Source organism: Mytilus galloprovincialis, chromosome 9, assembly GCF_965363235.1.
Source record: "Mytilus galloprovincialis chromosome 9, xbMytGall1.hap1.1, whole genome shotgun sequence".
Taxonomy (NCBI): Eukaryota; Metazoa; Mollusca; class Bivalvia; order Mytilida; family Mytilidae; genus Mytilus; species Mytilus galloprovincialis.
In genome coordinates this window covers 21,432,647-21,460,546 of record NC_134846.1, presented here as the reverse complement: position 1 = coordinate 21,460,546, position 27,900 = coordinate 21,432,647, and the positions used below count along the sequence as shown (strand labels likewise).

Here is a 27,900-nt window from a genome sequence, read left to right as displayed (position 1 = left end):
TACGCTGTAGCTCTCCCTTTCTTTTAATGAATAAAATTTTCAAACTACGCAAAGAGATGAAGGAGTCCAATCAACATTTTGTTTTGAAAACTAGTATATTAAGCAAACTCTCTATACTTGTAAAATTTTATAAATGAAGTTTCAGTCGTTCTGATCAGATCTTTGCCGTTGCTTTCATTTTTTTTAAATACATGAAATATGTATACTGTGTCTCTGTTTTGTTCATTTTTCCACATCCTGCATATGCTTTATTTACAAATAAAACGAAGCTGACCATAGAGAACAGATTTTTCAATCTGGTCACATGAAACTATATCATGTGTCTGTCCTGAGTAACCACGTAAAACTTCCCATTAGATTTCAAGAAAAGAAGACTTGGCAGCGGACACACACAAAAAGGCAAAAATGACAAACCCAGAGCACCTGAGCTCACCACAGGTGTTTAAATGGTCCACGTTACATGTTAGTTTTATTTAATGTGTTGTAGACTTCTGTGTCCTTGTGTTATTTGTTGGTTTGGTTTTTATACATTATTTTGAGTTTTTTGTTCTCCCTTTGATATCTTCCATCTCCCTTTTATTCCTGACCTTATCGACTCATTTACATCTAGCAGCTCCTTCCACTCAATTCTTCATTTTTTTCCTATTCCAAATATGCGTGGCCTATAAAATTGATGTAGTCGATACTTGACGTTAAACCAGCAGAATTGTTCGAGTTTATTTTCCTCAAGAGAGGTGACTACAAACTAAATTTAAGACCTCCATTTATCAGTCGTGTACCTGTCACATGACAGGAACCTGTGATCCAGCGGTTCTCGTTGGTTTTATTCATCATATTTGTTTTAAGCATACATCAGGCTTTTGTTTTATTTTTTGGAATATGAATGTTGTTATACAGGAGTATTTCTTGTAAGTTAAATGATTGATTGACTAATAGTTGATGTTTAACGCCATTTAAAGAGTTATTGGCTAAATGATCATGACGGTTATTTCAATTTTTTTGGAGGAAGACGCAACCAGATCTTAGACAGGAAAACAAGCACTTCAAGTCAATATAAACGTATTTACACTTGTAGCGTTTATTGGATTCGAGCGCATTTGCTTGCCACGTTCTGATATGTACTCACAACCTCAGTGTTAACAGACAAGTTATACACCAGATGATTGAACAATTTATATCACTCGACTATTGAGGCCCCTTAAACATTGAAAATGTGTGCCCTATCATTCGCCATTCCTCTCGTTTTGACAATAAAGTAGGTTTAAAGTACAGTATGTCGTGGCCTTTTATGGCTTAGTATACGGTTGTTTGAAGGTCGAACAGTTTCCTATTTAAAAGTTGTCAACACCCACACTATCGGATTTTCTAATTTTCATAAAAATTTGAAAGTCTAAAAGAAATGATTATATAGCATCAGACATTTTCAGTCATTAGTACTATAATGATACTAGTTGTCATGCAAGTATTTGTACTTTAAGGAAATTGTTTGGGATACGTTTTAATTAATAAACCATGATCATTTTGAGTAAATTAATTCTTTAAGTGATATGCTTTGAAGATTTTTCCTATCCTTAAAGATATCACTTCAAGAATCTTAATTTGAAATCAATAAGATAATTACTTTTTTATTATACCTTAAACCCAGTTTTAATTGTTTCAACGTCATATGTCTAGGCTTTATATTGCTACTAAAAATGCATCGCATTTCATCTTTTCAGAAATAAAGAAGACTTAACGAGATCTTCGAATTTTTTAATCCGATACAAATTGGGTTCGTTATTTGACTGGTATACTATTGATGTTTGTGGTGGAAAGAATCTTTGGTTAGAATTACAATGCTTTTGTATAGCAATGTATATGAATAAAAGCCATCTACATGTCAGCGTAAAGTCCTCTACAATCGAAAGATGTCTTGACATAATCGTCTGTAAAGTTTTTTTTTAAAAGAACAAAAAATATGCCGTTAACAACAAATAAACAAATTGCTTAAAGATTTGATTTTGAAATTAAAACAAACTGAGGCTATTTTTAGGTCCTTTTTAGTAATACTGCTCTTCGTCTCTTTCGGTTTTTATTCATTCTCGGTTTCAACTATTTAGCTTTGAGTGTTCTTGGTGAAGGTAATCAGTCCATAAAAGCGCTTCGGACGCATGAAATTTATCACGTGCTGGTTATTTTTTTTAACAATCAACAAAGAAGAAAATGTGGTGTTTACGTCAATGAGATTGCAACCAGAGAACGCGCTAAATCAACCAAAACTAGAAATAAGTTATCATATTACAGTTTTGACACATTTACAAACTGAAGGTTAATCAATACCGAATGATAAGAGGATCTAAAAGGTAAGAGGGTCTAATAGGGAGAGGTCTTCATTTCTATTTTTCGCGTCATTTTTCTCCGTTTCCGTATTCGTTTTGCCCAATTTTTTTCTTAAATATTGTTGTCTTTTTTTTTTTTCACATTTGTCTCCATCTTTCGTTTTTCCATTATTCGCTATTCTGTTTACATAACCCGTACCCTCATTTAAGACTCTTCCGTGAAAAAAGAAGGCTAGATAAATGTATATATGCATGTGGTAACGTGTGAATTTTAATCCCTCAGAAGGTGCAAATAGCGAAATCATATTATAGACAGGTGGACATTAAGAAATAGCAGATGTAAAACAGTATTTGTCCAACTGTTGTTGAACTCGCGTTTTCAATATGGATTTCTACAGGAGTTCTTCGTTTGTTTCTGGCTTCTGTGAAACATCAGGGTGATTGATCATTTAAAACTGGGGTGGGGTGCTTTTTGGAAATAAAAAAATCCGTCTCTGTAATTGACACAAAATAATAGTAGACACTGCATATTCGGTATAGAGAACATTCGTTATGGCAGGGTTGTGAAATATCTGCCTGTGCACTGTTGTCTTGTCAACTACACGTTATAGGTCCGGTTCAATGTGTTGGTCTAGAAGTCAGCATGTTTAATATTTGTTTAATGTGTTCCTGTCTTGAATATTCTTAAAAAAGCTGTCACTGAACTTAAAACAGTTTTTAATGCACATTAAATGCGATTTGGTTGCCAAGGAGATACGAAAGATACCGGCGGGCATATAATTATACAACTCAAAAGAAAAAAAATGAAATTAACAACGCCATTGCAAAAACCCCAAAAAGATAAACAACAGTACTAGTGTTAGAAATGCAGCATAAAAAACTTAAGACCGAGCGACATGATCTTTTGAGCAGATCCTGCTCCACGTGTGACACCCGATGGGACAATTATCCCCTAATATTCAAATAATGCGGATTTAAGCAATTACGCCCTTTAAGAATGAGAAAAAATGAAAACCATAAAGTCAACCATTATAACATGACCCCGCATGACAAATTGTAAAACAGTTCAAACGAAAAACCTAACGACCCGGGACGATTTAATGACAAAAACAATAAACGAAAAGCAAAAATGACAGACAGAAACCATTTGTCGTCAACATTGATCTCAAAATATTTTTTGAATAAACCAGTTACACGTCTGAAATATACTCATGATTTGTTCAGTCTTCCATGTAAAGACTGCACACTGGAATATATTTCCGATACCCTTACAATTTGGAAACAAAAGGTGCGAATGTACTCGCGACTATTAATAAACCAGCTGTAATGTTAACGTTGCTGCTGAAGAACACACATGGTCTGAGTTAACACTCCTTACAAAGTTTTATGAAATTTCGTCGAAGAATCGAATCAGGAAAAATATTGCCTAATCTTCCAGGAGTATATTTCCTTATACGTCCTTTCTCATCAAAGAAAATGTTGATCTCTTGGAGCAAAGACGAAAACAGCAACTAAGTAGACCTATTTCTACCTGGAAACATACCCTATCGAAACACTATTTCATATGAAACTGTGCATGATGATAATTTATTTTGCTTTATCTATATTTACATTCTAAGTGTAATTACCAAGTTGTCTTGAGAGTGCATAAGGTATGTTTCTGATTACCATTGCCCCTCTGTATTCACATTGTATTCATACCGAGTTGAATTTTAATGCCATCTAATTTTTAAAAAAATTGAATATTTCTAATAAATAGGATACGATTTATTTTCGGTGAATATGACTTTTCCTTACAAAAAAAAAACGAAAGCAAAAAAAAAAAAAAAAGCATAAGTACATTGAACACAGAGCATAAAATAGAAAACTAAAGACTGACCAACAAGAACCCCATTCGTCTCAACTCGGCCGATTCCGTACCCTCAGAAGGAGAGTAGCAGATTCTACCGAGGATTGCCGAATGCAAGAACCCCATACATTTTGGTTTCTTTTTACATTTAATATATGACAAACTATGGTGTATAATCAACAATCATTCTGTTTTGTACGTTTTATTATTACTACACTTACTTTCTGTAGTATTTTGAGCTTAATTGTTCTGAATCATTTCAATGATCTTCAATCACAAACTAAAAGGATTTACGAATATGTCACCTTAAGTGTGATTGCTTCCGAACACCACTCTATAGAAGCAATTCTTTCTCTCGTAAATTAACTGTTTACGTATATAAAAGTCTTGTCTACACGACATCAAAAGCATTTTAACAGTTAATGCGTAGTATATAAAAACTATCAAACACGAAACTGTCTAATAGTAACTAATTTTGGCTTCACTGTAATGATTGTCGTAAGATTTTGATAAAGCTTGTATAACAAATATGTCTACTCACATGACTTGATTGCAAATTGTTAGCAATGAGAACAAAAATTCACATTATTAGAAGAAATATCGAAAATGAACGTGAAACTAAATGTTAATGTATGTTAATCCGTCAAAAACGAGGGCTTCCTTTCGTTTTCTTTTTCATAGTTACTCGCCACCGCCTCGAATTCCTTACTGCATTTATATTTTAGATTAAATGGGTTACGTTTGAATGTCACTTGTTGTCTCCGAGAAGCAGACGAAGGAATCGGTGATTTCAGTTTTCCTATATGATTATTATATACTGATGACGTAGAATGTGTTTTAGCTGGAAAACTGTTCACAACAGTGTCTGTATTTTTGTCTATTTTCTTCAGGATAGAACGTTTCGGATTTTTCACTCGTGGACTTGTTCGATTATACTCATGTTTGGATTCCAAAGGAGGTAGCTTAACAGTTCGTTTTGCCTTTTGGTGAAGATTAAATTCCACCTTCCGTCGTTTTGAAACTTCATTTTCATCATTCGCTACAATGGTAGAGGTGTTGCTTTCGTCACTCGGGTTTGTTAGTGTGCTCTCTCGACTCTTCCTATCGAAAATAGGTTTCTGTTTTATTGGAGGCAATACGAGGCGGTTACTTATGTCACCTGTAATTGATTGTGGTGTGCTTTCGTCGTCTCGTTTTACCTTCTTGTTTTTCTTTTTCTTTGAATGTTTGTCTTTTTTCAATTTACATGCATACAGATGTGTTAAGAATTCACTATTATCTGAATAACGTTCTTTAACTTCATCCAATTCTTTAAGTTTTTTCGCCCAATATCCTTCATCGTGTTCCGACGTCGTTGAATATATCGTACTACGACTTTTCGTAGTTGCAGTACTTGTTGTACTGGTTTCCGATCCTATTCGTGCTGGTTTCCTACTAGGTAAAATGAATTTGGAGGGTGAAAACTGGTCGTGATATCTGTGATAACCTTTAGTCGGGGACATTTCTCCATCACTCATGAACATTTCTGTATCTGACACAACACCGTTCTTATTTTTCTTCCTTCTTGGCTTAGTATAGGAAGTGAATCGGTTTTGAAATTCATGGTCATCTAAATTCCCAATTAGTCTTAAATTATCTAAACCGCCTCCATATGGCACCGAAATGACAGCTGAACTAAGTTTCTGACGTATTCCACTGAAAGCAGATTCTCGTCTGTCTTCCTTGGAAAGCTTCCCCAGTTCTCGTCGAGAATATCTAACGTAACTAGGCAACGCAGTTAGTACATCATCATGAGAATCCATCATGAGCAGATGATACCGATTCTCGAGAATTTGATTAATTTAATATCTTTTTTCAATATTCCTTATCCAAATTATCTTTCCGAAATGTAATTCAACATGTGCTTGGTCAATTTAATCATCTTAACCTCATTACAGATACTTCAAAAAGACTGGGCCAAATAAAACCTATTTTCTTCAGGTAATTATTCTGATGAAAAATAGATCATGAATGTTATTCCTCAAGGCGAATTAATCCCATTTCACCGTATAATGTTATCTATTGCAAGAAGTAACTACGGATGCTTTTAAAAAATATAATCTCCGATTTTCACCTTGTTATCAAATTCTAATTAGAAATGATTATTCCATATTAGCACACATTTTTGTTAATAATCCGTTTCATGTTATATTTGACTGTTTTCTGTGTCACGATTGTATTTATATAATCCTGTTTTATTGGTGAAATATTTATTTTGCATGTGTTTTCAATATTAACGTACTAGCTAGATGTCGATTCCACAAACGACCATCCAAAAATGACAGGTAGATCTTAATTAAACGTCACTTGATACTATAATGACTGCTGTACTAGTTAATTTTATTTGTCTATCTGAAATGATACTTAAACATTAAAACAAGTCCAAAATTTAAAACATAAATAATCTATTGTTTAATGACGTAGATTCTATTACTTATATACAGATCACAAAAGAAAGACGAGAGCTATTTGATTTAAAACAAACAACATTTCATTGGAGATCGTAATCAGAGTTTGACTGAGAATTTAAGGACAGTTTGGATTGTTTGGTCACAATGTAGCCATCGGTTCGTGTAATCTAAACGATAACAAGTGTATATCTCTGTTAACCTTAATAATTGTAAAGTCCTTGTCAAAATAGTACATGCAAATCTAATTCTCGTGAAAGAAAGTTTGTCAATGAATTTTAATCTAGCATAACAATAAAATATATAATTTCTTTCTTACAAACACTGACATAATAATGATTATATATGATCTTTTCACCTTTGGCTTTGGTCGATTGCTTGTGGCACATGCAAACATAGTGGTATAAGGATAATCTATAAACCGGCAAAATATCCGACACATATTTCTTATGATAAATATATAGATTTTAGTATTCCTTTCCATTTCCTCGTGATTTAAAATATTTCTTATAGTTTTTCAACACTCCTTGTGTTTATAAGTACTTACGATTATTTGACTGTTTCTAAAATAACTCGGGAACTTCCATTCATTCAAGATGTCATGTAATTGTACATGCATACGTATAGGATATGTTGCACCTAGTTTCTTAGATGATGTTTTGTTATCTATTTCCAATACAGCATAATTAATTATGTTTAATGTCAATTAAATCAAGGTGGTTATTAGTTACCTTCACATAATAATGGTAAACATCATTTTAAGTCTATGCACATTTTTTTGTATAGGAAGAATAGAAAACATGTTCAAGACTTAACATGTATTATGCATCTGCTTCTATGCTTAACACGCAACAATTAAGAGAAAGAACGAAGACTGGTCTGTATAGGAGTTAGGATTATAAAGTGTCTGTTATGATGACATAGAATGATATCCAAAACAGTGTGGCTGTGGCCATTGCTTGACACATTAAATTCATCCATTGACTGGGACAATTTACGTGAACGTTTGTCTGTAACGACCACTGTTCACGACGTACCTTCGATAGACATTTAAACTGTGGGGTCACCAAAGGTTTCTTAACGCCTTTAATTATAAAATAATTCGAAAAATTTATCAGGAATAACCTTTATGTTTTGATTTATATAATTAATATAAATCAAAACATCGTGTTATTTCTGATTAATTTTTCGAATTACTTTATTAAGGTGTTGAGAACCTTTGGTGACCCCATAGTTTAAGTGTCTTAAAAAAGTACATAGTTAGCAGTGGTCGTTACAAACAAACCTTCACCTAAATTGTCCCAGTCAATGGATGAATTTAATGTGTCATTCAATGGCCACAGCCACACTGTTTTGAATTTCATTCTATCTTCCGATGACTTATTCAATTTCTTGAGAAAGAGAGGCGAAAGATACCACAGGGACATTCAAACTCATAGATCAAAAATAAACTGACAACGACCTGGCTAAAAAAGAAAAAGATAAACAATAGTACACAAAGCACAACATAGAAAAATAAAGACTAAGCAACACAAACCCCACCAAAATCGATCGGAGGTGATTTCAGGAGCTTCGGAATGGTACTTAGATCCTGCTCCACATGGGACACCCGTTGTGTTGCTAATGGTATTACAAACCCGTTAAATATTATAATTTGGTTGGTCACATTCGTGGAAAGGGAACGGAATTAGAGTTACGACACAATGAATATATATTGAGAAATAGCACGTTAAAAATCCAGCAACGTCAAATTTGTCATCAGCATCACCATCATGTGGAATAAATGAAGTTATGCATGATTTAAAAATAGATCTTTTGACCCTAAAATATGTGTATTGAAAGAATTTTATTCGTTGACTTTATAAAAGTTAAAATAAAATATATGTCGACAGCGTTTTGTTACATTCCTCAGATAGTATATGAGAAATCGAAACATTGATTTCAAGTAACCTGATAAAAATAATGCAAGTTGTGTCTCTATTTAAACACTAGAAATTCATTTATTATAATGCCCAAAGAAGATGTTTGTCAACAATACAAAATACCATTACAAGTTAAATATCTTATAATTTAAAATTGAGAATGGAAATGGGGAATGTGTCAAAGAGACAACAACCCGACCAAATAAAAAACAACAGCAGAGGGTCACCAACAGGTCTTCAATGTAGCGAGAAATTCCCGCACCCGGAGGCGTCCTTCAGCTGGCCCCTAAACAAATATATACTAGTCCAGTGATAATGAACGCCATACTAATTTCCCAATTGTACACAAGAAACTAAAATTAAAATAATACAAGACTAACAAATGCCAGAGGCTCCTGACTTGGGACATGCAGGCGCAAAAATGCGGTGGGGTTAAACATGTTTGTGAGATCTCAACCCTCCCCCTATACCTCTAACCAATGTAGAAAAGTAAACGCATAACAATACGCACATTAAAATTCAGTTCAAGAGAAGTCCGAGTCTGATGTCAGAAGATGTAACCAAAGAAAATAAGCAAAATGACAATAATACATAAATAACAACAGACTACTAGCAGTTAACTGACATGGCTTGTACAGCGGTGACTAAAAGTTTATGTTTGTTACAGATTTCGTTTTCTGAAAATGGAGTCAGTTGGAATGTTGGTGAATTGGTGATTTCCTTTTTCAGAACCTCAATGTAAAATTTACGTCAAACAATAATAATATTATAAGCAGCTTTATAATTTGAATACTTCAGCCCGGTAAGTCAGGAGCCTGTAATTCTGGGTTGTCTTTTTTTTTTTATGTGTAACATACTCAATTATTTTTCGTTCATTTGTTTGGTACATTAATTAGGCCGATAGTATTCGGCGACTATATATGCAGTATGAGCTTTGCTTATAGTTGAAGGCCGTACAGTGACCTATAGTTCTTAATTTCAGTGTCATTAAGTCTCTTACAGAGATTTGTCTCATTAGCAATCATACCACATCATCTTTTATACCAGAAAATTTTAACTACATGTAAATGAATGAAAAGAGAAAACTGATTAAATGCTGTAACTTTAGACAGTATACATGTGCATCATAGATATCAGGATTAAATTTTAAAGTTATTCAATTTGAATAAAATTGAATAGTGAATAGTGCAAAAAAACACAGTTCACTATTCATGAATTTTGAATAGTGAAAAGTGAAAAGTGAATAGTGAACGTACTTCAGCCCGGTTAATTTGAAAGATAAACTAAATGGGCTTTGTGTCCACGTCACAGAAAAATTGAACGAGATTCTATTTTCCGTATATATAGATTAATAAATATTTTATCTAGTCAATTTAAACAGATTTCTAAATACAACGTTCATCTCTAATATTCATGGAGTATATTTCCCACTGGACATAAAGCAAACAACGATCAACAATATTACAATTAATAACGAACATCAGTTATTCATTTCAATTATTTTGGTCTCGATTTGTAAAGTATGTGTTTTAATCAGCTAATAATGTTAATTCGTTTGATGTTCAGTGACAAATATTACAGAACAATGACAAATTTGATAAGTTAAAAAACAGGATAGTTCTGCAATATGATCAACCTGGATAAAGGACTGCCACTAGAAAAAGAGGCATAGATAGTGGAAGAACATTTGCCTAGAAATATGTCATATTTGAACCATAAAGGAACCGCCTCGGTTGTCGTGTTTTATCCAGTTCACATCGTGTGCTGTAAATGGTCAAACCAAAGACTTCAATATTTATAATTTCTGCTTCTCCGCTTAACACGCTGTATTTATAGGAGTAAAAGCAAGGATTTATCGAGTCGGAATAATATGTCCGGGTAGAGTCAACTGTCTACCTCATTGAAATTCTGTTTAGGCCTTTCTGTCTAATACAAATAACATTGAGAAAGGAAATGAGGAATGTGTCAAAGAGACAACAACCCGACCATAGAGCAGACAACATCCGAGGGTCACCAACAGCTCTTGAATGTAGCGAGAAACTCCAGCACCCAGAGGCGTCCTTCAGCTGCCCCCGAAAAAATATGTATACTATAGTTCAGTGATAATGGACGTCATACTAACCTCCGAATTATACACAAGAAACTACAATTAAAGCATAGTATATATAGCTTCATATTATCCGTTCCAACCCGACATGGCTGTTTATTTTTAAATTTAGCACAGCCAGTTACATGGCTCATCAATAAAGTTACGGTGATAAGAAGTCATTGTAACAATATTGCTTAAACCTTAAGCCCGGGTTATCAAATCAAAAACCAGTGCATGTGTGTTTGCTTTTCTACATTGGCTAGAAGTATAGGATGAGGGTTGAGATCTCACAAAACCCCTGTCCCAAGACAGGAGCCTCTGGCCTTTGTTAGTCTTGTATGATTTTTTTTTAATTTTAGTTCAAATATATATATTTCGGAGTTTAGTATGACGTCCAGCTGATTAACATTTTTGTTTAGGGGCCAGCTGAATCACTCCTCCAATGCGGGATTTTTTCGCTCTGTTGAAGACCCATTGGTGGCTTTCGGCTGTTTTCTGCTCTTTGGTCGGGTCGTCTCTTTGACACATTCCCCATTTCCATTCTCATCGATCAATTTTATGATTACAAATCTATATTAAAATCAAGTATTCAATTATGTTGACGGAATACACATCTAGAAATTAAATGAAGAGAGGATGCCAATCAGATTAAAACTCTTGTGCTCGTATAAGCTCTACATATTTACTAGCGTGCTCGTATAGGCTCTACATATTAACTAGAGTGCTCGTATAGGTTCTCAGAGGTGGATTTAGGGGGGCAGGGGGCCCGGGCCTCCCCTTTTTGGGAAAAAAAATTGGTTGCTTATATAGGGAATCACTGAAGCGTGACTCGAGCGGGCCATCTCTTAGGTCAGTCAGTGGGCTCCCACTGATGAAAATTTCTGGATCCGCCACTGGCTCTACATATTAACGAGTGTGCTCGTATAGGGTCTACATATTAACTAGCGTGCTCGTATAGGCTCTATACATATATTAACTAGTGCACATGTGCTCGTATAGGCTCTACATATTAACTATAGCGTGCTCGTATAGGCTCTATATACATATATTAACTAGTGTGCTCGTATAGGCTCTACGTTTTAACTCGCGTGTTCGTATAGGCTCTACATATTTACTCGCGTGTTCGTGTAGGCTCATACCAGTAACGACATCAGAGAAGAATATTTTAATTATATAGAGAGGATGGTGCATGGATTTCAGTTTAAATCTAACTAAATAACAAACAAAAAACTTAAATGTTTTAAAATTACCTTCTCCAAAAATATCCATGATATTACACCGTTTCACGAATGATTTTCATTCCGAACAAAGTGCCATTAATCCCTGATAAGGGAAAATGAAATTTATATAAGAGCCCTTACAATAAGAATGTTTTAATGATAGTTATTTTGAAAATTAATGAGCTCGTAAGGGAGAAACTTTAAATCCGCAACTCGGCAAAGAGTAGAGAATTTCAAATTAAATTAAATCATTCATCTAAATTTATCCGTACCTTATATTTCTTATTATCACCTGCTTGCAGCGATCAAGGAAGTTTGTTCAGGATTTGTGTGTAGTTATTATACCAAAAAGACTCAATAATTTATTTTGTGATTTCAACGTTTTGCTTAGAAATAACTTGATAAAGTTTCTGTTGACGGTTTTGTAATTCATCTGCATGGGATCAGCATTTTAATTTTGCTATTTTCAATTCCTGCTGCTACTAGGACTGTGCCACTGCTTTTGGACTGCAGTGTCAAATATTCCCAGATTTTCTTTATTTCTTATTTTTAAAATGTCCCATATTTTATTCCATGTCCTATAAATACTCAATCTTTTAAAAAATCACAAGAAAATATTTTTTTTCATGCCAGGTTTTACCATTGGAGTATTAGCATCAAATAACACCTCAGCTAACTAACAAGCATATTTTTCTTTTTTTTTTTTTTTTAAATTTTCAGGACATGAAATGAGGGAAATTTCGTATTTGCACTTATATAAGTATTTGCCAAAATCACGCAAACCCCTACAAAGGAATCATACACACATACATTATGGACAATCATAATTTAAAAAAATAATCTATTCCAATTCTGATTTGAATTCACCAGCTGAGTTCCGATCATCAAATTAAGATTCTCAATCGGATATATGAAGCAGAAGTGGAAAATTATAAAAGGATGGAATAATTGTTTTAAACCAAGAAAAATATTCCTGGCATTTCCTGTGAAGAGCGGATATCTATTGTAGGCAAGATATTGATCGATCATGATTCCTTGGTTTATACAAATACAAACACTGTAAATTTATTCCCAGTATATAGTTTTAAGAATTAAGGAGCGCTGTTGACTGGTAGTGTGTTTATCATTATTCTGGCGCTCCCCCTCCAATATATAGGATCGTACATGACCTACTTTTTTTATGAATAATAGGCACACACTTAATTATGTGTGAAAAATCTGAAACATATATAATAGTTCTTTCCTAACAAATTCTGCTACTGTAAATTAAATATGCACGGACAAGACGTGCAGCATCTTCGCTGTGAGCCAGGGGTTACGATCCTCTCGATCGGGTAGCGAAGATGACAGGACAGGTCCACGGAATCAGCTGAAAACCTGTCGTGACAAGTTATTTACTGTACCATCTGATTTAATAAAAACATGAAACTTGAAACATTCAATTCTATATTATTTATGGTACTAATTAGTTTAACTTATTATAATAATGTCAGTATGCCACGGTCAAAATGATTTAAGCCTGCAATCCACCCGCCTATTGTTACAATGTACAAATAAAACAGAGATATTGCTTGATTGCCCGTGGCCAATGAGTCAAATTTCTAGCCATAAAACCAGGTTTGATCCGTGACCATTTCTACACCATTTCTACATAAATTATACAAAATTACGAATACGGAAATTTTTAGATTTGATTCGGTTCAAATCTAACAATACAAAAATAAGCTCTAAACATAACATATATACATATACATATCACATACATAAAATATACATAACATATACATAACATGCCCATACATAACATATACATAACATATACATAACATATACATAACATACATATAACATATACAAAACATATACATGCCATAAACATAACATATACATAACATATACATAACATACATATAACATATGTACAAAACATATACATGCCATAAACATAACATATACATAACATATACATAACATATACATAACATATACATAACATATACATAACATATACATAACATGTACATAACATATACATAACATATACATATACATAACATATACATATACATAACATATACATACCATATACATATAACATTAAAACACACACCATGTGCATAATATATTTGAGCAACAAATCATTTCAACTTGCATAGAAACAGCACAGACATATTAAAATACAGGCAAAGCATTTCTAAACTACACATCTAAACATGCCAGAACTGAAACATAATTAAAATCAATCACAAATAAATTACAGCACACATGTATTCTATTTGTTTGATATGTTTGAGCAAGGAATTGTATATTTAAATATACAATTCCTTGGTTTGAGCAAGGATTTGTATAGTATACATATCCTTGGTTTGAGCATTTGATTTTGCTATAGGACTTAGGACTGTTGCCGTTTTGAATTTTCCTTGGTATTTTTGTAATTTTACTTTTTATAACCAGATCCTAATATTTGTATTTAAAAAAAAGCTTTAGAAACTTATGACGGTTAAATATATCAATTGGCTTAGTGTGTGCCTGTACAAGGAGGAATATAAACGCATCCGATACGAATATTGTAGATAATAAACTATCATGTTCGTCTCTGTCCCCTATCTTTAAATGTCCGGTCAAAAAATAGAACGCTTCACCAACCTTTGTGAATAACTTTGCGTCTTAATTTGTGAAAGATGACACACTATACAATAAACGAGGTGACACCAGAAAAATCAGATGTAACATTTCGTGGAATACCTTATGCTGACGCCGATAGGACAGGACATTGGAGTATATGGGCAATATCATTACTCTTTCAAGCGAACAGAGCTGTTAGTATGACGAATTCCTTCATGCATATGAACATATTGCGCATAAAAAACGTCGGGCATGTAATTACAAAACAGATATTAGACATCAACCCATTGCTTTATAGATACACATACAAGACACCTATCAAGTTGAGATTTAAAATGGAAATGAAGGAGATCGGAAACTCTTCCATCATCTTCAGCACGCGTCTATACGACGAAGAGACTGGTTTAAAACTTGGTCAGAATGTACTTAAGTTTGTCCAGATCAACACAGAGACTAGGAAGTCATTGCCATTTCCAGCCTGGTTTCAAACAAGTTTGTCTCATTTGAAAATGAACGGGAAGTATACCAGCCTGAATAGAGCCACCCTTTCTGAAACACCCGAAAACTGTTTTCGATGGAAAGTTATTGTTCGTTACAGTGATTTAGATAAAAACATGCATTCTAATCAAGCCACTTACTTGAAACTGTTCATGGACTGTTCAACCAAAGCAGCCATATCAGGATATTATCGCCATTTTAAAACTGATATGTGCTGGTTTAATGTGGAACATGTTGCTATTAATTATATCGGTGAAAGTTTTGTGGATGACGAACTTGAGGTTCATACCTGGCAAGACAATTCAGATGATTCTAAAATATTCTTTTCGTGTTGTAAAGACAAAAAACGGATTACCTTCGCAGAGTTTAGATATGGTTTAGAAAGAACTAAGCTTCTTTCATCTCCAAAGTTATAGCTTTATCGAACAACACACAACTATATGTAATTGGATAATTTATTGTATGCTACTCATTGGATATATTGGATTATAATCAGTTCAACATGTTCAATCTAATTGATAATTATATGTTCTGTGCTCATTCAAGGACTAAGTTCTGCCATGCACAATGATGCAATTTATGCACATTTGTATGTAATTCTATATAAATTCATTATATATGGACAGATAATATATTTTTAATTACCCCTAATGGGTTAGAATGCAAAAAAAATATACACAACTGTGACATGAAACAGAGATACTTGAAAAAAAGTGTTTTAAAACAATTGAAAATACTCCATGTGTACTCACATTTATAAATCAAGATGAGAGATAAATTAAAATTTATGAATGTATGCATGTCTTCTTATTTTAATATATATGCAAATTCCTGTATTAAATGTATTGACTTCAAAGGTTTTGCTGTGCAAGAATGCCATGGTAGATATGCATGATATACATGATATACATGTATGAAGAAGTTTATAAAAATGTTGCAGTACATATATGTATTACACTGTTCCCAGAGTACATGTATTTACTGGAGTATTTATATAGAAATTCTGTTGCCAGGGCTTTTCCAACTTTGCAGTATTAAAAATCCATTCTAAAGATCTTGAATGTCATCTAGTTGACTATTAACTATTGGATGTCTAATTATGTAGCCATGTCCAGCATGTCCAGAGCTAGTTGGAATGCTATAAATGTATATCTTCCAAACAATGCTTATGAGGGTTCAGGGCTGTAAATTCTGTTGCAAAATATCATCTTTTTAATGTCAATTTTCATTTCCAAACCTTCATCCCAGTCAAATATCTTTGGAGAATGTACCAATAATAATTCAGGCTTTATTGATTAATTTTTTGATTTAACTGCCTTAAAATGATTAAATCAAAATGATGGTATAATATGTTCAACTACACATGATGGTAAACAATCCTACAAAGTATGAGAGCTTTCTGTACAACAATCTCTGAAGTGTTAAATTTACTATTGTTAAAATACTAAGACAAAAAGTTAAAAGTCCCATAACTCCAAGTTTGGTCACATCAAATGGCAGTAAAATATTTGGTACACAAGCTGGCAAATAATCCTACCATGCATGAGAGCTGTTTGTAAATTGGAACAAGAGCAGTTACCTGATATTCAGTATAGTTGTTGTTTGTTGATGTTGTTCATAAGTGTTTCTTGTTTCTTGTTTTATAAAAGGATTACTGATTGAGAACAGCAATAAAGTTCCTTTTCTTTTGCATTAAATCATTTTGTAAATTGGTTAGTTGTTTCTGGATTTTTTGTTGTTTTTTGTAGTTACAAGAAAACTAAATTTGTTTTTTCGAAAATTCATATTTTATTAAATATAATGTCATTTTCAATATATATGTATATATATCATCAAAACATATTAACAAGATATCTTGTCCAATAATCAACAATGTAATTAAACATTTCAATCAAAGTTTTAATCAACTTGTGAAATTTTAACAGTAGAAACATAATGATAAAAAGACATGTACAATGTATGAAAAATCTCTCCAAAATTTGGAGTCTTAAAATGTTTCTTATAAAGTAACGTCTGCTTCATAATTGAATGTGTGTGATGGGTAGGGGGATACAGAGTACAGAGGGGTTCTGACACAACCATTGAGTTCTGGAACTGCCCTTTATACACAATTCAAATTCAAATTTTTACAATATTTCAAAAACTTTTTCCAATCAAATTGTCCTAAATTGCTAAAAGATGTAAATATTGAAAAAGATTTACGAAATTGTACGGCAACAATACCAAATAATTTTTACATTAAATTTCTATCATCAGTAGGTTTGTGGTGAAAGGGGGGGATTTTGGGGTTTAGGATTTATCTTTAGGTCATTTTTTGAAACAGACTTCCTCTAGTATCTTAAGCTTTCCAATCAGGAAATATAAATAATATCATTGACAATTGTCTAAATTTTCCCTCTGGGAAACATATGAAACAAATCGGGCATTAATTTAAATTGAAAACATGAGACAATACACGTAACTAATATCACCTATGTAGAAAAACAAAACTACCATGTAACAATGTAAAAACTAATAAATAACTAAAACAAACGACTAGATGTACAAAAAAATAGGCAATTGTGAGTTCATCGTAAAATGTTGTATATCAATTTTCTCTGCTTTACTGGTAAAAATACAGTTTTGAAAAGACAAATAGGCAATTACAAAATATTCTTAAAAAAAACATGTCTAAAATAAGATAGATAATTATACAAATGTATGTACATGTACATAATTTGTATCAAGTTTAATGTAAATGTGCAGAGGTTTTTTTTCTGCCATAATTTTCCAATGTGTTAAGCAAAATGGCTCTTCCTGTCATTTGCCAAAAGATTCAAGGAATCAAGTCATATAAAAATTCAAACCATGAAAATTGATATGCATAAATTAAGATGAATTCTCAATACATCTTTCCTTAAAATATTCTTTGTTGAGTATTCCATCTCAAAAATTCAAAAAGATTCAAAATGTTTCTTTCTGCTTTTCTTGTAATGAAATCCCTGGTCATATTTGGTTATACAGTTGAACAAATATTATAAAAAGAACTGTTGATGCCAGTACATGTCGTTCATGGATTTCTGGAGTAAAAATGGGCCATGAAAATTTAAGTGTTCCTCAAACTTTATATATACCATAATGCAGACTTTTAAAAAAAATAAAAACAATGGAATAAATTTTACATGCAAATACTCTTTTTCCTTTTTCCAATAACATTGTTACCCTGGTGATACAAATTTATGAATGCCTAGTATTTCAATTATAGATGTTCCCTTGTTAAATAAAATTGAGAAAGGAAATGGGGAATGTGTCAAAGCGACAACAACCTGACCATAGAGCAGACGACAACAGCCGAAGGCCACCAATGGGTCTTCAATGTAGCGAGAACTACATCCCACTTTTCCTAGTTCATACAATCATTTCAACCTCTGACACTCAACAAAGAATTAATTTAAGGAAGGCCTCAACATCATAACTATAATTTGTAAAAGATATATACCCACAGATAAATTGTATCACAGATCGCATTTTTTACATACTTACACAAAATCTAACAAGTTATAAAACACTTAACACAGAAATTAACAATTATGGATTCCGAAGCAAATTGTAGGAATTTAATATCAGATGAAACAGAAAACCTAGCAAAAAGGATTCGAAACATACATACTAGTTGGTATATTTGAGACAGCAGACCTAGATGATCATTACAAGTACAGGGGAAGATTTGGCCTTTTTGAAAGGGGGGAGTCCAAATATATGTACCCATTCAAATGCATTGATCCTAAAAAAAAAATGGGGAGCATACCTGCCAACTGTCACTATTTGCGGGGGATTTTCCCCATGGAGGCTCCCAAATTGAAATTTTGAAAGAGCAATTTTGTCCACAATTTAAACAAAACAATTAATTTTACAATGACTTAAGGCTTATAAAAGTATGAAGAAGTCAAAAAAAAAAACAACATTAAAAGGTATTTGCAGGCCTCCTAGAAGGTTTTTTAGGACTCTGACAGCCATCCCCATGGTGATTTTGAAAAATTGGCAGGTATGGGGGAGTTTCAACCCCTGAATTCATTTTGCCATATTTTCTATCATGTTTCTTCATACAACAGGATAATATGTGCATTTGAAGAGTGAACGAAACAAAATTTTCAAATGCAACATACGACTGTTCTTACTTTATATAACATAAATGACAAACAATTATAATTAGTGCAACATGTAAATAAATTGAAGTACAGCCATTTTCTCTGTTAAAAACTGGTGCAGAACTTCTAAAGAAAACAAAATGCTTTCAGGTCAAACTTGTGCAGCCTCAAGGTTTTTGTAATTGACAATCCAATAATGACAGACAAAATAATTTTCAAACAAATAACAAAAAATAAATTAATGACATGATGAAATACGAAAATAATGCAAAAATTACATAATTGGCTACTTTTTACAAAGTAACCTTAGTCATACAAAATACTATCTAGCACTTATAAAAGTTAGTATTGACACTTAAAGTACAAATACAAAATGTTCAGATCAAAACAATAACAGTAAAGACTAATACAATGTAACAGTACCGACAATACAAATAAATTATGATGCATTGTGGTTATATTAGAGATTTAACCACATGTTAGCCTTTTTAAAGTTTTTTTCAATTTAAGAAGAATTTCCTTCAAGTACGTATTATAATAATACCTTATACTGCTAAAATTAAAAAAACAAAGGCTTTATCCAAAACAATAATTTGATTAAAATGCTAAAATGTATAAACATGATAACAAGACAATGAAAAAATGTTTTCTTTCTGAAAATATTACACAACTGGACAATTTGTTTTGAGAGTATTTTTGCATTGCTTTTCTCATATGACAAAATGACTCATAATTATAATGATAATTTACATACAGCAATTATAATGAGACATTATCTTCAAATGATTAAAAGTTTTTTGCAACAATAAGACCTTACTTTAGCATGTTGATAAAAAACAACTGTTCTGCTAGTTAAAAGAACACAAATTCTTATCATGATTAAAATGAAGAAAAAATCTCACTTTCAACATGTACAAACAATGATGTTTTATGTTTTTGTGTAGTTAAACTTAATTATTAAAACAAACAATTTTCACAAACTTCTTTGGACAAATTTGATTGAGAAAGGTACCAAATATGCCACAAGTATTTATTAAATGCATGTCTATAACTGAAATTGTATGATTTGTTGCATTGATGAGCAGGGTTCAGTAACCAGCAGTAATTTTTCATCTTATTTGGCAAGAGTTGTCTCCCATCATCTTGGTACAGCAAATCCAGTGATGGTTATGTCCCCTTGTCTATATGCTGGAATTGTGGGAACATTTTTCTTCGATTTTGATTTCCTTTTAGGAGTACTTGCATTGGATGAATCTAAAACATAAAATAGTATAAACTGTTATCAGAGAGATACGTCTCGCTTTTTTGTAACTTTGGTTATGCAAATATTGACATTAAAATAGCAATATTTAACATGGTATATGTCTGGCATACAAAATTATAATCCTGGTACCCTTAATAACTATTTACATAAGTTAGGCAAATATTCAAAGTCTATGAATCATGACTGAGTTATTTGGCTAAGCAATCTGCATTTAAATGAGATGTGCCAATGCTAATTAATACAACTGCATACCAAATATGATTGACCTACAACTTGTCGTTCACCATAAAACTATACTTAACCACAAACTAATACATTGCTGACGGCGTCACCAGAAACAGAATACCTATGTCTCGCTTTTCAATTCCGTCAAGCAGAAAATGAAAACAAATTCTGCTTACAAATTATAAATTTGCTGTATCAATATATATATCAGTCCAGATATAATTGAACATATTAAACTTTTGTTCGAATTATAAAATAGAGAATGGAAATGGGGAATATATCAGAGACAAAAAACTGACCAAAGAGCAGAAAAGAGCCAAGATAAACCTTTATCAAAACAAATCTTTCTAGAGTTGATTGAATGTTGGATATTATATTCCAGCTTACCTCTGTATCCCTGTCTCTTTGTTTTGTTTCTGTAGCCTACAGGTGACAGCAAGTCTCTATCTCCTAGAAACAGAAAAAAATGACAACATTATAAAGTGTTGGGAGTTCCATAAATTCCATTTTTCTAACAGATGCTTCTCTAAACATGATTTTTTTAAAACTATTTTTCCAAAATCTGATAATTCACAATCAAGTTGAATTTAATTAAAAGGAAATTGAGTCCAAAATGAGTTTAATTTAACATATTGAACTCTAATATCAGTTTAAAATAATTGTTTTAAATTAATCTTTTCTCCAAGACAAAACAACAGTCATTTAAAAACAAAAATATAAATAATTCAGCTTTCAAAATTTTAGTGAAAAGGACATATGATTGATGGCTTTTAGTTTGAATGAAAAAATTACTAAGTGAAAGAACTTTTTTTTAAAAGCCTGTATACATTCACAGTTGCACAATAAATTGATGTAGTCAGGTAGTGTAAAGTGGCAATACAACATTCAAACTATCACCCTCTATCCTGCACATATTAACTTTGCACCAATCAAAAATTTGTGTTGCACAACTAAATACCCCATTTTTGTCTTAAATACTATACATGGAAAGACATTTAAGAAGGTTCATCCATATACAAACATTAATTCCATCATAAAAAGATTAAAGCAAAAGTTAGGATTCTTAATATAACTAAAAGGCATAAGAATCTTAAAATATTTTTTATTATTTTGTTTTTTTAAGCAAATTCCTGTAATTATTAGTATCTATTTGTGAAAAAATGGCATTAAAATTAGATTCTACCACATTGTTTTTTAAAACCAATAAACACCTGGAGATTATCTGCCCTTACTTAGTGATCACCTTCAACAACCCTTGTTCTCCTTTGTGAAAGTGCTCTACATGTGTCTGTCACCTTTATCTAACCTTTAACCTTTAACCTCACCTTCAGTTGACTTTGCCAACTCAGGAAATAACCCCTTACATGCTGGGGTCAAGGTAGGATGTCCCCATTGTTCAATATCTGAACTTTGGCCTATCAAAGTTGTGAAATTTACAATTTTTCTAGTTACACACATTATTTAATTAAGAAAACTAGGATTAACAAGGTTAATTGATCAAAATAACATTTGTAATATTAATAGATATGTAGCCTCTAAAAAATGTTTGTTTTTAGATAAAAAAAAATCTTGCATTCTGAATGTACAAGATCCATAGTTTTTACAAGTACACGGAACAAAAAATCATATTCAATCACAAAAAGTAATTTTTTGATACCGATAGTTTCTATGAAAGATGAACCTAGCACCTTTCTGCACATTTTTAGACTCAGAAATTCAAAATCTGAATAAAACTGTTTATTTGTGATTTCATTTTTAGCAAATCATACCAAAACACAACATTAAAATATTATTTAAATTATCTTAATTACAACCCGAAAGTGTTAGCAACATTAACTGGACTTAAATCAAAACATAACAATTTTTCAATGTATTGCATTTAATAGAAAATAATAGAATTAATTTTTAGCTAGTATACCCAAGGCTTAATTAGAAAATGCTTAAAAATTCACTCAGTTTCGTTATTCAATAAATTACTGGTACATACCTGTGCGTGCAGTATTAACATTGCTTTTTTCACTCAGTCTCCTCGCCCGTCCAAACTAAAAAATAAAAATTTCTTTATAAAAAGATGAACTCTTAATTTTAGTTTGGTTCATTTATCTAATATCAATCTAGTTTATTTCAAACCTTATAATTGTTTTTTAACATACTTGTTTTTCTTTAATCATTTTATATGATACAATTTAGTTTACAACACTGTGAAAGAAGAATGCACATTAATTAAACAACCCTTACAACAACTCTGGGAGAAGTCTGCAATGCAGACTCTGCATGTGGCCTGCTGCACTGTTTAATTCCTGTCCTTTTCAAAGATTTTCTCTTTTTATCAGTAAAAATATTAACCACTGGATGTTCAGAAAACAAAAAATCATCAAACAAATCAAACAACTACATAAGCACTATACACAAATGCGCACTATACACCCCAAAAGACGGTACTACATAAACCAGCATTCAAGCTTAAGTCTAGTAATTTAAAATCTATAAAGCAGTAATAGTAATATTTATCGGTCATCCAACTGTCTATATCAATCTGCTCAGCTCTTAATAAAACTCCATATCACGGCTTTGTGACGTCAAATACGTTGACCTGGCCTTAATAACTTTGACCCGGACATATCAGCGACATCATAATGTTTAAACCGACGTTGATAAGTTTGACCCGAACTTATCAAGTCAACTTCCGGTTGCTGGTGACACTAAGACAATACTTCCAAAAGACGCAAATACAGCCCGATAAATCAATTATCAGGTTATCGGCATATTAATATTGTAAAATATCAGCTGCTCGACATAATATGAAGGCTTTTTGATCTTGTTCGCTGCACTTACTCGACAAAAAGCTTCATATTATGTCTCACAGCTGATATTTTACGGTATCAACATGCAGACAACGTGATAATCGGTACCTATCATCTAGAAATTATGTTGGAATGAACTACTGACATTGTTTCAGCTCTATCAGCAATAAATAGTTCTTCATAATAACTTTTGCAAATGAAAGTTAAAAAAATAATTTAAACAAAAATATGGTATACATGCAACATTAGAATAATGAAATAATGGTACTGGACAAAATTCTGGTTTTGAATTTCTTATTGATCAAAACAGCTTTTAATGCATACATACTTGAGAGAAATAATTCAACCATTTTGAAAAAAAAAAAAATCAGTATCCAATAAATTCATCTGTACCTGTTGTGAGTAACCCAGTTCATTTCCACGAGTTCTTCTATTTTTCTTTAGATCAGCCTCTCTTTGAAGTGAATTCTTCTGACCTTGTCTGATTGGTGGAAGTGTACTATCCGAAAAAGAACTATTTTTAGTATTATGTGATAAATTATCATCACTTGGATCTTTAATCATTGGTAAAGTTGTATCGGAAAATTTTTTGTTATGTTTAGCTAACATATTTTGAGATAAATAACTATCGTTCGTTAAATCTTTTTCACTGTTAGGTCTATATAACGACTTCGTGTCGCCATATTTTTGTTCAATTATTGTCCGTTTTTTGGCTGCCAATGCAGCAATGTTTCTAGTACCAGTTGCAATAACAGTCCTATCTGTTTTCTCCCCTGGGGTAATTCTAGGAGTTGGTGTTAGAGGAGGGTCATCAGGACCACTCACATTAGAATTATTTCTCCAAATTCCAGATAAAGTTCCTTCTTTTATCCTCCTAGCCTGAGCACTCTGGGAAAAGAGTTTGTCGTCACTTTTTGCACTGAAATGAAAAGAGAAGTAAGTATTGCAATGTTGAATGGCAATATTTAGTAGAGAATCACTTGTAAAAGTTATTTCATGTCTTTTTTTTTTTTTAAAGTTGATTGCATATATATTTCCTTTTTTTCCACCAAAAAAATTATCTGTTTTGCAATTTTCTTTGCTGATAAAACAAAATACTCAACCTACAGCACATATAGCTTCAGTTTGCATATTTTTGGTGTCAGTGGTTTCCCTAAAAATTTTGGACTACTAATCAGATGGATTTTGTAGGTACAGATCAACTATGAATTAAAATGGTTAACTGAATGCCACTTTCTTTAAGACAATGTATGTAGAATTTGTGAAAACCACATTTCTAGTATCCATGAAAATATGATTTTTTTTTAAATTCACAAAAAATTCCATCTGATGAAAATAAATGAAACCACAGTGTTCATGGTGTAACCAGATAAATACCTTCTCAACTTGTGTAGTTGATTATAAATTGATGCTTGTTTAACTCCAGTCAAGGTCGTTAAAAACTTCTATCACCAGTGGCAAATATTTCATGCATGTTCAGATATATCAATTTGTATCAGCAGATCAAAATTTAAAGATGAATTTTCAATGAGGTATACCAAAGTTCCATTATATTATCTGAAGACTTCTTTCTTGTATTGAGAAGTCTTGTTGCCATGTTAAGAAAGTATTGAGATGTTTTGTTGCCATGTTAAGAAAGTATTCAGATGTCTTGTTGCCATGTTAAGGAAGTATTGAGAAGTCTTGTTGCCATGTGAAGAAAGTATTCAGAAGTCTTGTTGCCATGTTAAGAAAGTATTGAGAAGTCTTGTTGCCATGTTAAGAAAGTATTGAGATGTTTTGTTGCCATGTTAAGAAAGTATTGAGAAGTCTTGTTGCCATGTTAAGAAAGTTTTGAGATGTTTTGTTGCAATGTTAAGAAAGTATTCAGAAGTCTTGTTGCCATGTTAAGAAAGTATTGAGAAGTCTTGTTGCCATGTTAAGAAAGTATTGAGATGTTTTGTTGCCATGTTAAGAAAGTATTGAGAAGTCTTGTTGCCATGTTAAGAAAGTATTGAGATGTTTTGTTGCCATGTTAAGAAAGTATTGAGAAGTCTTGTTGCCATGTTAAGAAAGTATTGAGATGTTTTGTTGCCATGTTAAGAAAGTATTGAGATGTTTTGTTGCCATGTTAAGAAAGTATTGAGAAGTCTTGTTGCCATGTTAAGAAAGTATTGAGAAGTCTTGTTGCCATGTTAAGAAAGTATTGAGATGTTTTGTTGCCATGTTAAGAAAGTATTGAGATGTTTTGTTGCCATGTTAAGAAAGTATTCAGAAGTCTTGTTGCCATGTTAAGAAAGTATTGAGAAGTCTTGTTGCCATGTTAAGAAAGTATTGAGATGTTTTGTTGCCATGTTAAGAAAGTATTGAGATGTTTTGTTGCCATGTTAAGAAAGTATTGAGAAGTCTTGTTGCCATGTTAAGGAAGTATTGAGAAGTCTTGTTGCCATGTAAAGAAAGTATTCAGAAGTCGTGTTGCCATGTTAAGAAAGTATTGAGATGTTTTGTTGCCATGTTAAGAAAGTATTCAGAAGTCTTGTTGCCATGTTAAGAAAGTATTGAGAAGTCTTGTTGCCATGTTAAGAAAGTATTGAGATGTTTTGTTGCCATGTTAAGAAAGTATTGAGAAGTCTTGTTGCCATGTTAAGAAAGTATTGAGATGTTTTGTTGCCATGTTAAGAAAGTATTGAGAAGTCTTGTTGCCATGTTAAGAAAGTATTGAGATGTTTTGTTGCCATGTTAAGAAAGTATTGAGATGTTTTGTTGCCATGTTAAGAAAGTATTGAGAAGTCTTGTTGCCATGTTAAGAAAGTATTGAGAAGTCTTGTTGCCATGTTAAGAAAGTATTGAGATGTTTTGTTGCCATGTTAAGAAAGTATTGAGATGTTTTGTTGCCATGTTAAGAAAGTATTCAGAAGTCTTGTTGCCATGTTAAGAAAGTATTGAGAAGTCTTGTTGCCATGTTAAGAAAGTATTGAGATGTTTTGTTGCCATGTTAAGAAAGTATTGAGATGTTTTGTTGCCATGTTAAGAAAGTATTGAGAAGTCTTGTTGCCATGTTAAGGAAGTATTGAGAAGTCTTGTTGCCATGTTAAGAAAGTATTGAGAAGTCTTGTTGCCATGTTAAGAAAGTATTGAGATGTTTTGTTGCCATGTATCAAAATCATCTTAGATTGATTTCATCATAAAATAGGAAAATGAACATTTCAAACAACAATTATCCCTGCCATTGTGTTGACTATCCCTGATGCATACCTTTTCTTTCCTCTTCTATGATCCTCCTCCTCTGTTAAAGCACTCATATGATCTGTTTCTCCATCACCATACAGTCTAGTACTAGCCACTGATGGTACCTAAAACAAATAATTATAAACAACATTTACAGAAGTGTTCTATTAAAAGTAAGCTTCTTTTTTATATTAATTTTTTTTTCCAAAAAAGAAAACATTTCAGCCATCTTTCTTTTTTTTTAACATATCTCTAATATTAACAGATGATTTTGTACTTATTTTTACATCTTCAATCTTACTGCTTTAAATTTTGAACTGCTAAGATTTAATACCATTAATTATTTTTGGCATATCAATTTGACAATATTGAAAATCTTAAAGATGTGCGTTTTTAAATTTACTGACTTATCTGCATTTGTTTCCTTTTTTCAAATTAGAAAAGTCTTTAATTTTTCATTGCAATGTTATTGTTTGTCAAGTAATATTTGTCTCTGAGCTTTTATAGTGGGTCTCATTGGGGTCTAAGCGTGACGCGGGATTGCCGATTTTTTGTAAGCGGGACACGTGAAAGTCAAGTTATTGTGTCATGAAAACGGGAAATGAGGTCTAGTGGGACCCAGGAAATGACCAAAAAATGAGAATTGCTTATGTACATAGTGTAAGCGGGATACGGGAATCTGACAAAACAGTAAGCGGGATCTAGGATCGGAACCCCCCCAATGAGACCCCCTTTATAAACAGCAATGCTGTTGATTCATTAATTTTCATGAGTACCAATTTTCGTCGATTGAGGAATGCCTGTATTTTCGGCAATATTTGATTACTTTGTGGTGCCAAAATCTGTATACAAAGATATAAAAATTTGCAATTTGTTGTTTATCTAAATTTGTGGTTCACCTGTACCTGAAAAATCTACAAAATTGGTATCCAACGAATAATAATGCATTCACAGAAAACTGATGACTTCATGAAGAATCATCTTACCTTGCTTCTGTATTCTGGTGTCAGATTTAGAAGTGTCTCCTCACTGAACAACATTCGATCTTCTTTCTCTAACTTATATAATTCCATCAGTTCTTCTAACTCTCTTGTCAATGGTATATCGTTCTCTAGAGAGGAAGATAATTACACTTTTAAAGTTGGACATATTTGCTTGTGGTTTGACTTGAATAATTTTGCAGTTGAAATAAAATCATGAAAATCTTCCATTGTTTATTAATTTTAAGAAGGATAAAATCTGGAGAAGAAAATATTAAAATAAAATCTCAGTAACATGTCTGTTGTTGAATTTAAACTCTGCCGT

At 32.3% G+C, this 27,900-nt stretch overlaps 3 protein-coding genes across 3 annotated transcripts in view; 1 reads left to right on the top strand and 2 right to left on the bottom strand.

Moving 5' to 3' along the window:
• Positions 1–4,353: 4,353 nt before the first annotated feature.
• LOC143044611 (uncharacterized) lies at positions 4,354–6,544 on the bottom strand. Its single transcript, XM_076216669.1, has one exon. The coding sequence runs from the start codon at positions 5,970–5,972 to the stop codon at positions 4,803–4,805; it is 1,170 nt and encodes a 389-aa protein (XP_076072784.1). The 5' UTR covers positions 5,973–6,544; the 3' UTR covers positions 4,354–4,802.
• Positions 6,545–14,439: 7,895 nt separating this feature from the next.
• On the top strand, positions 14,440–15,763 carry LOC143046695 (uncharacterized). The gene has a single exon (XM_076219798.1). It carries the CDS (start codon positions 14,527–14,529, stop codon positions 15,382–15,384), a length of 858 nt encoding a protein of 285 aa, XP_076075913.1. The 5' UTR covers positions 14,440–14,526; the 3' UTR covers positions 15,385–15,763.
• Positions 15,764–19,252: 3,489 nt separating this feature from the next.
• The window catches only part of LOC143044610 (kinesin-like protein KIF19), a 76,705-nt gene continuing 68,057 nt past the window's right edge, over positions 19,253–27,900 (bottom strand). The window contains exons 15-20 of the mRNA XM_076216668.1: positions 27,582–27,706; positions 26,623–26,720; positions 23,782–24,307; positions 22,572–22,626; positions 20,972–21,034; positions 19,253–20,349 (exon numbers count right to left, since the gene is read on the bottom strand). Coding sequence (XP_076072783.1) covers positions 20,234–20,349; positions 20,972–21,034; positions 22,572–22,626; positions 23,782–24,307; positions 26,623–26,720; positions 27,582–27,706 — 983 coding nt within the window. The 3' untranslated portion in view covers positions 19,253–20,233. The remainder of the gene's footprint in view (positions 20,350–20,971; positions 21,035–22,571; positions 22,627–23,781; positions 24,308–26,622; positions 26,721–27,581; positions 27,707–27,900) is intronic.

What these genes read in the sequence shown, in the direction of transcription:
- LOC143046695 (XM_076219798.1), top strand. Translation starts at nt 14,527, where the DNA reads ATGACACACTATACAATAAACGAGGTGACACCAGAAAAATCAGATGTA.
- LOC143044611 (XM_076216669.1), bottom strand. Translation starts at nt 5,972, where the DNA reads ATGATGGATTCTCATGATGATGTACTAACTGCGTTGCCTAGTTACGTT.